Below are 17287 nucleotides of genomic sequence, written 5' to 3'. Positions count from 1 at the left end.
ATATGTAAGCATATTTACAAGCATTTATTACAAAGCAAACACATGTCTGCTTCCCTTCGTGTCCAAGCAAACAGCATAGGCAAAAGCTATATACAGTGGAAGTTCCCAGCAGACTGTGCTGGAAGTAAACAGACATGTGACATACAACAACTCCACATGCCTGTTCTAAAGGTGGAATGGAACTATATCCTAACACCTCCCACAGGAGGCAGTGATGGCCACCAACCTGTATGGCTTCTGAAGAGGATTGGGCAAATTCCTAAAGGAGAGGGCTATTGATGCCTTCTAGCCACAATAGCTATGCACTGCCTCTATGGTCAGAGGCAGTAATGCTTCTGAATGCCAGTTCCTGGAAACCACGGGAGGGGAGAGTTTGGGTCCTGCTTGTGGTTTTCTCGCAATAATAAAAATTATATTTAAAAAAAAACCAAACAGAATGATGTACTAGATAGAACCTTGGTCGGATCCAGGAGGCTCTTCTTCCATTCTTAACAGGGCATGAGTACTGGCACCTCATTTCTTTAACCAAAAAAGCACTGAAGATATAGATGTGTGTATGTAGAAGATAGCCAACTCTACAAAGGTAAAGTTGGCATTCACTGTTCTGATCCCTTTCACTCTGGCCCTGTCCACCTCTGGCATGTACCCCACACCGAAGGTTGACCAGAAGAAAATGTGGACCTTGCCCTGAAAAAGGTTCCCCCCCTCTGCCTCCATGCCATAAGAGAAACCAATTTTGATGTAAAATTGCAACACCCCTCCACTGATCTTCATACATTCCAGTGCTGTGTGCCCCCTGATTCAGTAGGGGACACGACTGTACAGTCTTTCTTTGGCTGCTCTAAGCAATCAGTTGGAAATTAGAATGACTCCTTGCAAACTTGGTGCTTAATTATAGCAGAAACGTAAGGTTCTGCAAAAAGTCTGCCCAGAAGTCTGAAATATTAAGATCATGATCCTGCCAGAGTGATGCACTTTTAAGATGATAATGTGCAGGGTTTCTCTCCCTCCCCCCATTATCTTCCTTAAGAATTTGATGCCTTGTTGTTCCTTTGCAGATGGGGACCCTATTTCCACAGATGTGATTGTGCTGGGACGGACCAACCTCTTGATTCCTCATGCCCAGCTCCATCACTCAGGGATCTATGTCTGCCGTGCCAATAAACCCCAGACCAGGCAGTTTGTAACCGCTGCGGCTGAGCTCAGAGTTCTTGGTGAGAACAGAGAATAAATCAGTTCTGTGCTGTCGTAGACTGTAGCTCGGTGGAGCATCTGATTTGCATGTAGAAGGTCTCAGGTTCAATCCCCAGCATCTCCAGGTAGGGCTGGGAGAAAATCAGGCCTGAAATCCTACCTAGAGAGACTTTGCCAGCCAGTATGGGCAGTGCTGAGGGAAGCGGTTGGCGCTGTGGGTTAAACCACAGAGCCTAGGACTTGCTGATCAGAAGGTCGGTGGTTCGAATCCCTGCGACGGGGTGAGCTCCCGTTGCTCGGTCCCTGCTCCTGCCCACCTAGCAGTTCGAAAGCACGTCCAAGTGCAAGTAGATAAAAAGGTACCACTCCGGCGGAAGGTAAACGGCGTTTCCGTGCGCTGCTCTGGTTCGCCAGAAGCGGCTTAGTCCTGCTGGCCACATGACCTGGAACCTGTACGCCAGCTCCCTCGGCCAATAAGGTGAGATGAGTGCCGCAATACCAGAGTTGGCCATGACTGGACCTAATGGTCAGGGGTCCCTTTACCTTTACCTTTATGGGCAATGCTGAGCTAGATGGACCATTGAGTCTGGCTCAGATTGCTATTATTATTATTTAAAAATTGTATACTGCCCTTCATCTGAAGACCTCAGGGTTTTTCACAGCATAAAAATACAAGATAAAAACACAAAATACATAATAAAAAGCTTTCTTCAAATAAAATTCAACACTGCACTTGAAAGGACTTAGAAGCTCAAAGCTGTAAGTTCCACCTTCCTGTGCTCTTTATGTTGTAAAAACTGCCTCAGTATTTTGGGGCTTTTATTTCTGGGACCTTGCAAAGTTGAATGCTGGGTATCTGCATGAACCAATGTCTCCCCTGCTTGCTTATGGGGCCCACTCAACACTTCCAGGCTCCTGGATCTATTCCAGCAGGAAGGACTAGAAGAAATGGTTTTGGTTAGCCTTTACTTTGTTGAAGGGAAGGTACACGTTGCTCCTGCCTCGAAGACTGGGCTAGGACAACTTTCCCTAACTGGGTGTTCTCCTGATATTTTGGGCTACAACTATCATGAGCCCCAGTCAACCTATCTTACGAGAAGCCCTTAAGCAAGTCTCAAACGCAACACTCTCTCCCTACTTGGGATTCGCAGCAGCTGATACTGAGAGGCATACTGACTCTGACAGTGAAGGAAGAACGAGTAGCAACTCATAGCCTTATCCTCCATTAATTTGCCTGCCCTGAGTCTTCCAACATTCAGCTTCATTGGCTGTCCCTGGGTTCTAGTGTTATCCAACACCATTCATGATTTTATGCTGCTTTATCGTGTCACTGGGATGCGGGTGGCACTGTGGGTTAAACCACAGAGCCTAGGACTTGCCAATCAGAAGGTCGGCGGGGTGAGCTCCTGTTGCTCGGTCCCTACTTCTGCCAACCTAGCAGTTTGAAAGCATGTCGAAGTGCAAGTAGATAAATAGGTACTGCTCTGGCAGGAAGGTAAATGGCGTTTCCGTGTTCTGCTCTGGTTTGCCAGAAGTGGCTTTGTCATGCTGACCACATGACCCGGAAGCTGTATGCTGGCTCCCTCGGCCAATAAAGCGAGATGAGCACCGTAACCCCAGAGTCGGCCATGACTGGACCTAATGGTCAGGGGTCCCTTTACCTTTACCTTTATTGTGTCACTTTTTCCTTGCCTTTCCTCTAAATGAAATAGCCCCTTTCCTAACCTTTAGACGCTAATTTTCTTCTTCTGCCTCTTAAGCTCCCCCTGTCATCTCCCAGGCTCCGGAGACCATTTCTCGGACGCGTGCCAGTACTGCCAGGTTTGTGTGCAAAGCAGAAGGAGAGCCGTCCCCCAGCATCCACTGGATGAAGAACGGAGAGCCTCTCTTGTCCAAAGGGCGGGTGAAGATGCAAAGTAGTGGCACCCTGGTGATCAACCAGATCGGGCTGGACGACGCTGGCTATTACCAGTGCGTGGCAGAAAATCACCTGGGCATGGCGTGTGCTGGGGCCAGGCTGGTGGTGATCGTGAGGGAAGGTTTGCCCAGCGCCCCTAAGAGGGTGTCTGCCAGTTCTCTCTCCAGCACGACTGTCTTGGTATCCTGGGAACGTCCAGAGTTCAACAGCGAGCGGATCATTGGCTTCTCACTCCATTACCAGAAGGCTTCGGGTATGTCCCTTGAATGGTTGTTTTGTCATCATAGTTTGTATCATGGCATATCGACTTTGCATCGACTTTTAGAAGACATCTGAAGGCAGCCTTGTTTAGGGAAGTTTTTAATGTTTGAAGTTTTATTCTGTTTTTAATGTTCTGTTGAAAGCTGCCCAGAGTTGCTGGGGAAACCCAGCCAGATGGGTGGGGTAGAAATAACAATAACAATAACAAATTATTATTATTATTATTATTATTATTATTATTATTATTAGGCAGGTGGCCTCCTGGCCTCCTCCGACTTGAAGGTCAAACTAGCTAGCCTTCTAATGCTGTTTGGGCCTCTCTTAAAAGTCTGAGTTTTTGTTTCAGCTTTAAGTTAATTGGTGCAGAATTGACTACCCTGTTGTTCTTTAGGCCACACCTGAAGGACTTGCTCACAAATTTATTGACAGCTGCACGAATTATGATATCTAGGAAGTGGAAGGGGCAAGCAGAATATAAAATGCAAGAATGGCATAAAAAGGTGTAGGATATAACGATCAATGATAAATTAACATGTGCCATTAAGCTAAGATGGGGAATATACAGGAGAAATGATTTTAAGGAGATATGGAGGGTGTTTGTAGAATTTGTACTGTTAAAATGGAAAGGGGTCAACCCATCACAAGAGATGTTGAAATTTTGGGAGGTTGGATAGTTGCAATGGAATGGTCTTGGTGGTGGGGTGCACATTTTTATTCTTATTTATTTATGATTATGACTTTGTCAAAATAAAAAGAAAAAAGAAATAAAAAGCACAGTACGAAGGATATATGAAGGGGGTGGATGTAGCCCTGAAAAGAGGGAATTATTGCTAAAAACCACTATGGGAACTGTAGCGCTATGAGAGGAGTAGCTGCCTTGTAACAACTCTCTTAACATATTCTTAAAACTCTCAACACACTGCAAGTCCCAGGAGTCTTTGAGAGAAGCCATGACTGTGTAATAGGGCTTTCAATGTTTGCTGCAGATGTCACCTAACTCGTTGCCAGAAATGTGGGTTTGAAACCCTGATTGTGTTGAAAAGGTGGGAACAGCCCCAGCATTTGCTTAAAAACCAAACTGCGTGCCGTGAAAGGCTCACTGGACCTTTTCTGCGAGCTGCTTGCAAGAAGCCGCTCTGAAGAAAGGACAAAACACGTTCTTCTTTTTCTTTTCTTTTTCGTCTGACAGCGTTGTGTACCCTCTCTAGGCGCTGACAACGTGGAGTACCAGTTCGCGGTGAACAACGACACGACAGAGTTCCAGGTCAAAGATCTGGAGCCCAGCACCAACTACGTTTTCTATGTGGTGGCGTATTCGCAACTCGGAGCCAGCCGAACCTCCTCTTCCATCAATGTACAGACACTGGAGGATGGTTCGTAGACCTGGAGGGGAAGGGACTATTCCCCACCCCCATGCTTCCTGGAAGAAATAAATCACATAGCGGGCCCCTTTATGTTTGTTTGTGTGTGTGTGTGTGTGTGTGCGCGTGCGCAGCAGTGAGAAGTATTTTGAACTGAAGGGGTGACCTTCATTTGTGTTTGTAATTAGATGAGGTTAACACAATTTGCTGACTCAAACCTTCCCTTCCCCCCTTGCAAAAGCTGTGTCAGGGAGATCTGGGTTTAAGGTGAGTTCACACACTCTGCTGGACCCCTAGAGTCCACACTTGCCTGTGGGAGTTTTTCGGGGGGTCACCTAGCCCTGACGTTTACCCCCAGAGCCCTGAAAGCCAGAACCGTGTCGTCCTTTACTTGGATGACACAGAGGGCGTTGCCATTCCCTCCGCAGCAGACCGGAAGACAAAATAATTTTAAAGAAGACAAATTTGTTCAGCAATCCTCCCTTCTTTGCTAGGTACAACAGTGACACATTTAATTTCTTAATGGCCTGTCTGGTCGGCATTCTGTTCTCACAGGAAGCCCAAAAGCAGGATCTTGAGTGCAACAACATTCTTCCCATTTGTGGTTCCTAACAATTGGTATTTAGAGGCATGCTGCCATGGTCTAACTTAGGCATTGTGGCTAGTAGCCATCCCTGTGCCATTTAGGCACCCTGTTGATATGACACAGCATGCAGGTGCATTATCAAAAATAAAGAAATTGCCCTGAGATCAGTTCAGCTTGGCGGTTCTCATGCTGTGCAGTCCTGGTGTTCTGGTATCTCCAGCCTTCCCCCTTGGAAATGTCTCTTTGCATTGGTGTTAGAAAACACTTCTGCATGAAAGAAAAACAGCCAGATTTCCTTTCCTAGAGGAAATAAGTTGGCTAAGTGAATTGCAGAGTGTGTTTCCGAATGTTCTCTTATTTATTATCCTTATTATTTATTATTACAGTTATTTGTCGCTTGCTACCAAAATGTCTCAAAGACACTTACAATTATAAAAGCAGGCATAAAACAAAATTTGAAATAAATAAATAAAAGAACATAAATTAACGAAAAGTGCTTATCTTGCAATAACATAAAATGGTCAGCCCCTATCCTGCCCTACTGAAGATGAACATCAATACAGACTTGCGTATAAATCATACCCTATCATCCAGTTAAGACCCAAATTATTGGGTGAACAGGAATGTCTTTGTCTGGTGCCTAGAAGTTTGTAATGATGGTGCCAGGCATATCTCTTTGGGGACAGTGTTTCATAGTTGGGGAGCCATCACTAGAAAGGCCTGTCCTTGTGTTGCTTCCCTGTGAGGGGGCACACAAAGAAGGCCCTCAGGTGATGAACACAGGGTCCATGTAGGTTCATGTGGGGAGAGGTGGTTCCTAAGGTACTGTGGGGTTCTGGGCCATTTAAAGCTTTAAAGGTCAAAACAAACACTTCAAATTGAGCCTGGAAACCTATCTGCAGCCAATCTATGAAGCCCTCCAGGTTCAAATGTGCGTGTGTGTGTTTTCACCCACCAAATGGGTGTTTTGCTCGTTTCCTTTGTGATGAGGTGGAGTCATCGCTTTTATCCTTCCACTCCCCAGTTCCCAGCGCAGCTCCTCAGCTGTCTCTTTCCAGCACAACACCGATGGACATCAAGGTGACTTGGCTGCCTCTCCTTCCGGAACTCAGCAATGGCAGAATCACCAAGTACAAAATTGACTACGCTCCCCTCAAGGAAGGTAAGGAAGAGATGGTTCTGGTGCCAGAAACTGGGGCACGATTAGGGATGTAGAGAAGCAGTGATTTTCACCCTGTCCTGGGTTCATCACAATCAGTGCTGTTTCCATTCTGCTACAGTTCAGCTTCCAGCAAAACTGGTGTTGTTTTCTCACTCTAAGCTTTGACCAAAACCAGTGCTTTTTTCCCCAGGGGAAAATAGCACTGACCCAAACTAATGTAATTAATTTCACAATCAAATTCAGTGGAAGGGAAACATCAAAAACAGTGCAGAGAAAGTAACGTAATTATTCCCGTAAAACAATAGCTTGTACTCACTGGTGTTATTTCTGTTCCTGACCTCAGATGCACATGTGAACTGTGGCAATTTCTGCTCCCATTTCTGTTTCTGATGGAATTCTCTAGCACCCACCAGCATGTTAGATTCAGCATGTTGGGCTCTGTTTTTCTAACAGATCTGATTTCCTCAACCGAGGTTGGTGCAAATGAGACCCAACTTACTCTTCATGGCCTGCACCCTAATAAAGTCTACAAAGTGCGCATTGCAGCGAGTACAAGCGTGGGCTATGGGGCCCCTTCAGAATGGACACAGCACCGAACCCCGGATAGAGACAACCAAACTCATGGTAGGTCAGCCCACTGCCCATGAGGATCATGTCCGCTGCTCTCAGGGCTTAGTAGGACATGGAGAGTTCTGTGTCTGCAAATGGAATTCGGATCCAAGATAAGTATGTGGAAGCTTTAATCAAAGGTAGGCATCATAATAGCCAAGGAGAGTGAGCCTGAGATCAAGGTGGCAATGAAATGCTGATTCCTTAATTTGATTTTAAATGTATATGTACCACCCTTCATCAGAATGGATCCAGAGTGTTTTCTTCCTATATAAATAAAAATGTAAGGCTGTCATCACGCAGCAGTTCATGACCACACCAACTCCAGCAGCAACAGGTGGCAAGTGAGTGAGCAAGCAGCGTGGGTGGCAGTTCGCCCAGGCAAACTGTTTAACAGAGTGGGGGAGGCACCGGGAAACCTGTTGCCCCCCAGTGTTGTTGGGGTTTCGCTCCCATTGGCTCCAGCCATCTTGGTCAATGGTTGGGGATGAGGAAAGTTGTTTTCCAAAACATCTGGAGAGTACCGCACTGTTTACCCTGATTTAGTACAACCCTGTATGGTACCTTCTTGTATTTTTATCCTATTCTTCCTCCAAGGAGCCAAGAATAGTATATTTATTATTATTTTAATTTACACCCTGTGAAATATACTCGGAGTCAAGAGTGGATTTCATGTTCTTTATTCAGTTCATAGTGGCGAGGAGGAATGGAAGTTCCCCCAGAATGTCTGCTTTGTATACATTATTTACACAATGGGCCCCATGTGATTGGCTAATTCCAGGATTCACCTGTAGGCCAATCAGGTTGCGGATTTACTTCCACCTGGAGTTGGATTGGGTGACTCCTGTGGATGAATCAGACTGCTGCATTCTGAATCCTGTTGTTCTAGGACCAATCAGACTGCTGCCTTTTGGATCCTATTCAACTCAGTACATAACACCCTGCCTTCCTCTCAAAGGAGCCATGGGCAGCAAACAAAAAGCTGATAAAACGACAACAAAAGCAATTAAAACAATTCCAGTACAGATGCAGACTGGGAGAGAGCTCTACTTAAAAGGCTTGTTGAAGGAGGAAGGTTTTCGGCAGGAACCAAAAAAGACAACAGAGTCGGTGCCTTTCTAATGGGTAAAGGGAGAGAATTCCAAAGGTGCCACAACGCTTAAGACCCAATTCCTGTATTGTGTGGAGTGGGCCTTTTGATAAGACGGTATCTACACGAGGTCCTCACCTGCAGAGCAGCTGCGATATATAAGGGGTGAGACAATCCTTCAGGTTTCCTGGTCCCAAGTTGAGTAGGGCTTTATACACCAAAAACAAACAAACAAACGAAACCTAGCACCTTGATTCTTGAGGCAACCACTGTTGATGTTTCTTCCTTGCTTCCCCTAGTTCCGTTTGCTCCAACGGAGTTAAAAGTCCGAGCGAAAATGGAGTCCCTGCTGGTGAGTTGGCAACCTCCAGCGAACCACGCTCAGATTTCAGGCTACAAACTTTACTACCGCGAAGTGGCCACAGAAGAGACGAGTGAGGAGAACCTCTCCGAAGGTCCCGGGGATGGCGCTTGGGATGTTGGGCCGATAAAGCTGAAGAAGAAGGTCAAGCAGCATGAACTGACAGAGTTAAGTAAGTTCATTTGTTTGTTGAATTTATATCCCACCTTTTTTTTTGTCCAAGGATGTCAAGGTGGCATACGTGGTTCTCCTCCTCCTCCCTTTAATCCTCACGACAACCCTGTGAGTTGTTAGGTCAGGAGGCAGGGACTGGCCCAAGGTCACCCAGTGAGCTTCATGATCAAGTGGGGATTTGAATCCAGGTCTCTGACACTCTAGCCACTACACCACATTGGCTCTCGGAAAAGGTTTCCTGTGCCCTGCTTGTTCCCGTGAACTGGCCATGGAGGTTGTCTGTGGCAAGGAGCCCACCAATGAGAACATTCTCCAAGCTGTGTGGACCCAAACATTCTAAAACTTGGGTGATCAGCCTGCAGCTTGAGGTCTGTGGTTCTCAACCTGATTTCATGTGGGTAGCGAGGAAGGAGAAAACAGAGAGGCGGGATGAGAGAGAAAAGCAAGTGTCCCATTGGCTCCACCTTCTGCTGGCTTGCGGCCCTCAACAGATTACCCTGAAAGGAATGTGGCCCTCAACCTCATTCTAAATGCCATGCCAAAGAAATACAGCTTTTCCAGCTGGGATAAATGTTGCTACTTAAGCCAACTTTTGCAAACTTCCAGACACATAGAAGTTAAATCTGTTTCATTTCTTCTTAGTTCCTGCTGATTTTAACCATCTTGAATGTTCTTAAATACCCTTAAATACCCTTAAATAAACATGGTGCAAATGTGGCGTTAGTTGGATACAACCTCAGTTTGTTGTGCTATGGATTGGGTAGGTAGAAATCCATGCCTGAAAGAGGAGGAAGTTGAGTTGGCGGTTGTCTAACAACCATAGAACATTTTTTCTATGCGCCGTTGCCTGAACCAGGCCTGAGGTCTACCTCCATTACATTTAGGCTGTGACTGGAGAGAGAGGGCACCCTGTGTGGGGAGATGTTTGGCTGTGGGTCCCTCTTTTAAGCCTTTGCTCGATGCTGAGACACTCCTCAGCCAACACACACACACACACACACACACACACACAGCCACTCTGCAGTTTGGACCATCTCCAGGCTGACTCTGTTCTGCCTGCTGCCAAGATTTTCAGAGCAGACAAAAAAGCCTTTTTGCTGTGGCGTTCTTAGGGAGGCTGGCAAAAAAAGAAGGAGCTAAAATGTTTTCTCTCTCTTCCAGATGCAAATGTGTGTTGCACAAGTGTAAGGCTTTTCCAATCCTTGCCATCCATGTGCTTTTCCTTGTGGGGGGGGGGGAGTGGCACCACTAGCCCTCCCTCCATACACACTTGCACAATCAAAAGGAGAGTGATACACTGGCACAGCCAAAAAGTGCTTTTGTACAGGCCGTATTGTGGTGGCGAAAGGAGCTGGCCATCTTCTCCACAGCAGGCCCTGAATAGGCACATCCTTAATTAGCAGAGCTTCATCAATGAAACCAACAAGAGGTGGGGGGGGGGAGGAGGAGGCCATTTGGGGAGGAACAAGGAGCTGGGTGTCCAAAGAGAGAATTGCCCCATTTTCCCTCTATTTGTAAACTTTGAGATGCTCAAGCAGTTCCCTTGAATAAGCAGATCTTACAAAAGAAGGGTGAAGAAAGAAGCAGGCGAGCTTTAGAACAGCCCTCTTGGCTTGCTCTCTCTGGAGCTTGGCTCGGATTGCAGCACAGCCAAAAAGGTTGGCTGCATCTGGCGCTAACACAGAATTCACATTGCCGGAAAGTTCCGCTTTGGTTTGCAAGGCCATGGTCTGCCCTGGGTGGCCTCCATGCACTCATTTAATGGGTTAAAAAAATGCCCTATTTATATTTTGGCAGCATCCAATAAAAATGCTTAAACAGCCTGTTCCCGGTTCGCTCTATTCAAGAGGTGGGGTCAATGGGAGCGTGGAGCAGAGTCGCTGTACAACCCCCCGTAGTGATGACATGCCAAAGGACAATTGCCTGGAGGAGGTTACTAAAGACTCACCTGGCACTTGATTCTAGTTGGGCAAAGGGAGATGGATTTGGGACGCCAAGTTTTCCCTTAATTTTAAATGTATTCATTACATTTACATCCCACTTTTCCTCTAAGGAACTCAAGGGGGCATAAACACTTACCCCCCTTGCCCTTTTTATCCTCACAACAACCCTGTGAAATAGGTTAAGGTCTGAGAGTTGCATTCAACCTAACGTTTACTCAGAATAGACCCATTGAAATTCAAAATTAATGGGCCTAAGTCAGCTTTTACTTAGAATACAGTGGTACCTCGGGTTGAGTACTTAATTCGTTCCGGAGGTCTGTACTTAACCTGAAACTGTTCTTAACCTGAAGCACCACTTTAGCTAATGGGGCCTCCTGCTGCCGCCGCGCCGCCAGAGCACGATTTCTGTTCTCATCCTGAAACAAAGTTCTTAACCTGAAGCACTATTTCTGAGTTAGCGAAGTCTGTAACCTGAAGCGTATGTAACCTGAAGCGTATGTAACCTGAGGTACCACTGTATATCCATTGAAATTAATGGGCCTAAGGAAGAGTCATTTATTTCAGTGGGTCTCCTATAAGTAAAAGTTAGTTGAATACAATTCTGAGAGACTGTGATTGGCCCAAGACCCCTCAGTGAACTTCATGGCAAATTGGGTATTTGAACCCTCGTCTTAGTCCAGCGCTCTGACCATTAAACCAAACTAAATCATCCAGATTTTTGCTGTTAATTGCCCTTGTTTCTTGCTTTTCAGTTTTTGGAGTTTTCTCTGATTTATTCTCTTTTTTGTTTTAAAAAGACACACCAGTTAATTATAGAACTCATGATCACCAAAATAAGTCCATGGGACACAAGGTACAGTTGGTTTAAGAAAGGGTAATAGGAGGTGTTGTCCATTATTATGAATGGGGTGTATTTGATGCAGTGCCAACCTGAAGTCACTTAGCAGCATACTTGTGCTGGTTCATTACCACAGATGGTTGTGTAATGGATTGTGCGGCACAACCAGCTGTTGTTCAACAAGCTTCTGCTAGTTCCATTGTTGCATTGGATTCCTTCAAACTCTTCCATCTGCTAGCCCAAGAGTTCCTCCACTGGCGGAGAGAGAACTCTGTTAGATACGGCCCTTTGCTGAAATGGAGATGGTAGCCATGATTTTGCTCTTCTAAGCCATGCTGCTCTTTTCGTTGCTTGACCCACTCTTTCATTCCTCTGCTTATTCTCTCCAGTTCCTGGGAGACTCTACGAAGTGAAGCTGGTGGCGTTCAACAAGCATGAAGATGGCTACGCGGCAGTTTGGAAGGGAAGGACCGAGAGGGCTCCTGTGACTGTAGCAGGTAGATGCTGCTGCTGCTGCTGCTGCTGCTGCTGCTGCTGCTGCTGCTGCAAGGCTTTGACTCCTGGCTCATGTTTATGGATGGCTTTCCCACAAAGCAATATGATAAGGCAGGCTTTGACAACCCGGTGCCTCCAGCTGTTAAGACAAGGGCAGCCAAAATGATCAAGGGAATGCAGTGCCAGATTCACATATAAGCTAAACAAGCTTAGGGCCCCGCTCTCTTGGGGGCCCCCAAAAACATTAAAGGAAAAAAAAACTGGATGTACATTTTATAAGATAAAAAACAAATAATACTGACATACAGCAACAGTGTTTTGAGTTGTGTATGGACCTATTAGGTCCATCAGTTACCATATAGCATATATTCAACACAAGAAACAGCGACGATTTGTTGTTGACAAAGGACAGCTGGACATATAAAGGGCCCCATTACCTTCAGTAGCTTAGGGCCTCATCAAACCTAAATCCAGCCCTGAGGGGATGGAAAAGCTCCCTTATGAGGAAACGTTGCAGTATTGGGGACTTTTGGATGAGAGAAAAGATGTGTAAAAGGTGGCATGATTGTTTAAGAACTTAAACAACCACAACAATTCATTAGGTATATGCCAACCATCTAACTGGGTTGCTTCCAACAGAATACAGTGGAACCTCAGTTGTCCAACCTAATGAGTTCCAGAAGGCCGTTCAACTTCTGAAACGTTTGTCAACCGAGGCTGAACAGACAGCTGGCAAAATCCATTGAAAAAATGGAGAAACGCACCTTGGAAGCCGTTCGACTTCTGAGGCATGTTCGAAAATGGGAGCATTCACTTCTGAGTTGTCGGCATTTGAAAGCCAAAACATCCAACAATCGAGGTTCCACTGTATTTAAAAACAAGAAGAAGAAGAAGAAGAAGAAGAAGAAGAAGAAGAAGAAGAAGAAGAAGAAAACATCAAATATTTAAAAAATCCCTTTAGATGCAGTTTGCACGCATGGAAAAAGGAGAGAGAAAAGTTTTTCTCCTTCTCTCCTAAACCTAGAACTTGTGGACATCCATTGAAGCCAAATGTTGGACAACCCAGGACTGTTAAAAGAAATGACTTCTTCAAGCAGAGCATAGACTATGAAAGGTGGTTCCATAGGAGGCAGTGGTGGCCCCCAACTTGAATGGCTTTAAAAGAGGGTTGGACAAGTTGATGAAGGAGAAGGCTCTGCTCTGCTTCCATGGTCGGAGGCAGTCATGCTCCTGAATGCCAGTTGCCGGACACCACAGGAGGGAAAAGAGCTCTTGCGCTCAGGTCCTGCTTGTTTGATTCATAGGCTTTTTGGGCTGGCAGCTGTGAGAACAGGATGCTGAATTAGATGGGCTGTTGGCCTGATCCAGCAGGTTCCGCTGAGGTTCTTATGGACCACAGCTCCAGTCATCCCCATTTGACTTCTTCCACATTCTGTGGCTCATCTGACCACAACATTTCACCCTGCCTTGTTCCTCTGTAATTCCCACTGTTGTTCCTTTGCAAGCTGGTCCAGGAGTCATCCTCCCTGCGCCTGATTCTGCATTTCTTCTCTTCTCTTGATCATCCTTTCAGACCCTCCGCTTCAGAAGGGCCCACCACTGCCCCCGGCCAACGTCTACGTGGAATCCAACAGCTCCACGTCAATTTGGTTGAGGTGGAAGAAGCCGGATTTCACCACGGTGAAGATCGTCAATTACACCGTGCGGTTCAGTCCCTGGGGGCTGAAAAACGCCTCGCTTGTGACTTACTACACAAGGTAAGAGGGTGACTAGCAAAGCGAACGGGAAGAGTCAGGGGAGCCTTAAACCAGAAAACACATGAAGAATGGAAAATATTTAAGGGATATATAAGATAATATTGTAAAAGTGATACCATCTTAGCAGAAGTGGAATGATACTTGTGAACAATAGATAAATGAAATAAATATCATAGTGGAATGTAAGAAAAAGGATATAAAAACTGTGTGATAATACCATGACAATAGAAAAAGTATAACGAGAACAAGTGGAAGTTTCTTGCAAAATAATTTTATTTGATAGATGTGAAACTCTTGGGTTTTTTTCTTCGTCTTTTTTCTTGTTCTTTTTTTTAAAAAAAAACGTTTTTACATCGTGAGGTTTTTTTTTCCTTTTTCCGTTATTTACGTCTGTATTTAACTTTGTTATACCTATTTTCATTGTATGTTTGTATGTTAAACCAATAAAGATTTACAAAAAAGAAGAAGAGTGTGACTGAGCACCCGTGCAGTCTGCATATGGGGTGCTGCTGCAAAGAACGAGGATGGGTGAAAGTTTTTCTCCCTCTCTCATCACGCTAGAACTTGTTGACTTCCAATGAAGCTGGATGTTGGGAGATTCAGGGCAGATAAAAGAAAGGGCTTCTTCACGTAGCTGATAGTTAAACTATGTGACTCATTCCCACAGGAGGCAGTGATGGCCACTAATTTGGAAGGCTTTTAAAGAGAATTGAGCAAGAATATTTAATAAAAACTTTTTTTAAAAAGAAGCTCATATTAAAGGACAGGCAGGTTGACATGTACGGAGATGGCCCATTATTGGCAGCTTCTGCTGCGACTCATGAGAAGGGGCAATGAATGTGCATGTTACCTTTGTACACTAGGCTAGTTTCTACGCAGACTCTTACTGTCCTCCCTGCTCTCTATCCAAGCAGGCAAGACACCTAATGGGAGTTCAAGGACACATTCCAGCAAGGCAAAAACATTCAAGGAGGGTGCAAAGCAGGGCTGATGAGGGGAAGTGCGGCCTGAGGAAAGCCTCTGGGCATGAAGTCCTCCAGCCCTGTACATAATCCATGACTTAATAAACCATATATTGGCAATCCATGGGTCAGCATTAAGGCCAATGAGTTCTGCATCCATCAGTTTCTTGTCCTATCACAGAGAAGCCCATGACTTCTCTGAATGAATTCTTTGCTTCAAGTGGGGCTGCTATTAGGTAAGAATCTCAAATATCAAGTGAAGCACTATGAAACCACAAGACCTGCCATCTTTTCTGTTTTGACAGCTGCCAGTCTTCTTATGGGGGTACACAGATTGCAGATGGCGTCATAATATTTTCTCCCTTGTGGGCATTCTTCTTTCCATAGCTCTGACGAAGACATTCTCATCAGTGGGCTGAAGCCGTTCACCAGATACGAATTTGCCGTACAGTCGAATGGCGTCGGTGTCGATGGGCCATTCGGGAATGCGGTAGAATGGTTCACCCTTCCGGACAGTGAGTACACAACAGAGTGCTTGATAAATAAATGTCTGCAGGTTTGGGGCGAAAGATTTGGATGGGGGAGTGCAGGTTACCTTACCTAACTGAACAATAGCACATGTGTTCCATGAAGGGCAGGCCCTATTGTTAGGCAGAGCAAGGCAGCGTTAGGCAGAGTCTCAGGCAGCAGATGCGGGATGGAGGCATTGACGGAAAAGGTGTTGGGCAGAACAGAGCTGGGTGTATCACCTGCCTAGACTGATGGCTGCTTCTCTCCCAACCCTAGGACCAGTGGCTTCTTCACACAGCTCATTGTGGCTCTCTCTCCCACAGGAGATAGTGATGGCCACTAACTTAGTTGGCTTTAAAAGAGGATTAGACAAACTGAAGGCTGCTGCTGCGTTCTACCTCCACTGTCACATTCAGCTGCCATTTCCTTGGCTTCTGCATGTGGAATGATGGGAACAGAGGAGGCTCCACCTTTCCCTTTGCCTCAAGCAGTAAAATGGCTTGTGTTCTTACCCAGGTTCTTGCAGCGCTTAGTTTTCAGACTGAGAGTTTTAAATGTAAGTTTTTAACTGCTTAATCGAAAATACTCTGCTCTCCTTTTAAAAAAAATTATCAGTAAAGATAGAAATCTCCAGTACAGGCAAAAGCAAATAAAAATTTACGACAATAACTAATATTTGCTCTGCAAAGAAATCAGTGTGTTAGAACTTTTTCAGTGTGTTAGAACTCATACTTTGGAACTCCCTACCTATTGACAACAGGCAGGTGACTTCGATGTACTCTTTTTGATGCCTGCTCGTAACGTAATTTTTTTGCAAGCCTATCCACACATGCAGAATGTTGACATGTGTTTTAATCTGGTTTTTAGGTTATCGTTGATTTTAATTATTCTTAAAGGTTTTTAAATAGTTGTTTATTGTTTTATTCTTTTTGTTAACCACTTTGAGAGGGTTGGCTTTTTAAACAGAATCATGCAGAATATAAATTTTGTGAAATAAAAAAACAAAAAAACGAAGACGCAACAGCAGCCTCGACCAGAAAAAAATCCAAATTAAGAGCTAAAAATCCCAATTTGCTCCCGTGGGCCTTGTCATCAGACAGCCATGCTGGCTGGCGGTGCTGATGGCACTTGAAGTCCCAAACATCCAGGGGGTACCAGGTTGGGGAAGGCTGGAGTAAGCCATAAGAAGTTGATTTTCTGAGTCTCACAGGAAGTAGCCTTATACCAACAGACCGTTGATCCACTTAGCTCTGTAATGTCTGCACTGACTGGCAACTGCTTTCCAGGGTTCCAGGCCTACCAGGAGGCACCAAGGATTGAACCTGGAACCTAGTGCATAGAAAGTACATGCTTTGCCACTGATCATTGGTCCTTCTAGTTGAGCATTATCTGCACCAGTGTCCCTCTTCAGCCTTGAAGTCCCTAGTGGTTGTTGGAGTCCAACTCCCAACACCCACAGGCAGCTTAGCTAAAGGTCAGGGAAGACAGGAGTTATAGCCCATCAACATCTGGGGACCCAAGATTCAAGAAGATCATTGTGGCAGTGGCTCCCCAGGGTTCTAGACGAGGGACATAGCAGGTTGGTGTCAGGCAGCACAGGATCCAACCCCCCACGGCAGGTTGCCAGGAATGGATAAGACAAAGAAAAGTTCTTACCAACTGCTTTTTATTCAGTATTCACAGAGAAAGGCTGAGAAATGCAGCCTCTGGGATAAAGGCTTTGCTCCGCGTCAGTCTCAACCCCTCCCTCTCTCCCTTCATGCGTCATCACTATGGGTGCTGACAAGCGCCCTCTGCCTTTGAGCTCTTTGCTCTCCTACTTTCAAGGCTCGCCAGGTTTTGGGGGGGTCTGGAATGCTTTGTAAAGACGCTGTGTCTGTCAGCTGTTGCCCCCTTAGTGCTTCTTCTTCCTCCTCTCCCATTAATTCCCAGCTTCCCCCCTCATCCACCTCTGAGCTGTGATCTCCCTCAACCCCCTGTTGTAATTCTGAACTGTTTTCTTCTTCTCTGGAAGGGTCAGGCTGGGGAGGCGGTCTCTACCGTACCTCCTCTGCTCAGTCCCTGAC

The 17287-nt window shown here is 45.6% G+C and overlaps 1 protein-coding gene and 1 long non-coding RNA gene across 3 annotated transcripts in view; both read left to right on the top strand.

Annotated features, from left to right (window-relative positions):
• LOC310831985 overlaps positions 1–17287 on the top strand; it is a 372207-nt gene that overhangs the window by 71252 nt on the left and 283668 nt on the right. The gene's annotated exons all lie outside the window — the stretch shown is intronic.
• IGDCC4 (immunoglobulin superfamily DCC subclass member 4) overlaps positions 1–17287 on the top strand; it is a 75817-nt gene that overhangs the window by 40670 nt on the left and 17860 nt on the right. For both annotated transcript variants that reach the window (XM_083713066.1, XM_083713067.1), the window contains exons 6-14: positions 1059–1214; positions 2955–3365; positions 4582–4746; positions 6345–6482; positions 6936–7106; positions 8481–8714; positions 11887–11994; positions 13566–13749; positions 15099–15226. In XM_083713066.1, coding sequence (XP_083569192.1) covers positions 1059–1214; positions 2955–3365; positions 4582–4746; positions 6345–6482; positions 6936–7106; positions 8481–8714; positions 11887–11994; positions 13566–13749; positions 15099–15226 — 1695 coding nt within the window. The remainder of the gene's footprint in view (positions 1–1058; positions 1215–2954; positions 3366–4581; positions 4747–6344; positions 6483–6935; positions 7107–8480; positions 8715–11886; positions 11995–13565; positions 13750–15098; positions 15227–17287) is intronic.

Source organism: Podarcis gaigeae (genome assembly GCF_964106915.1).
Source record: "Podarcis gaigeae genome assembly, chromosome: 14".
Lineage (NCBI taxonomy): Eukaryota > Metazoa > Chordata > Lepidosauria > Squamata > Lacertidae > Podarcis > Podarcis gaigeae.
Note: the sequence above shows the minus strand (reverse complement) of the source record. Positions and strands in the feature narration are given on the sequence as shown.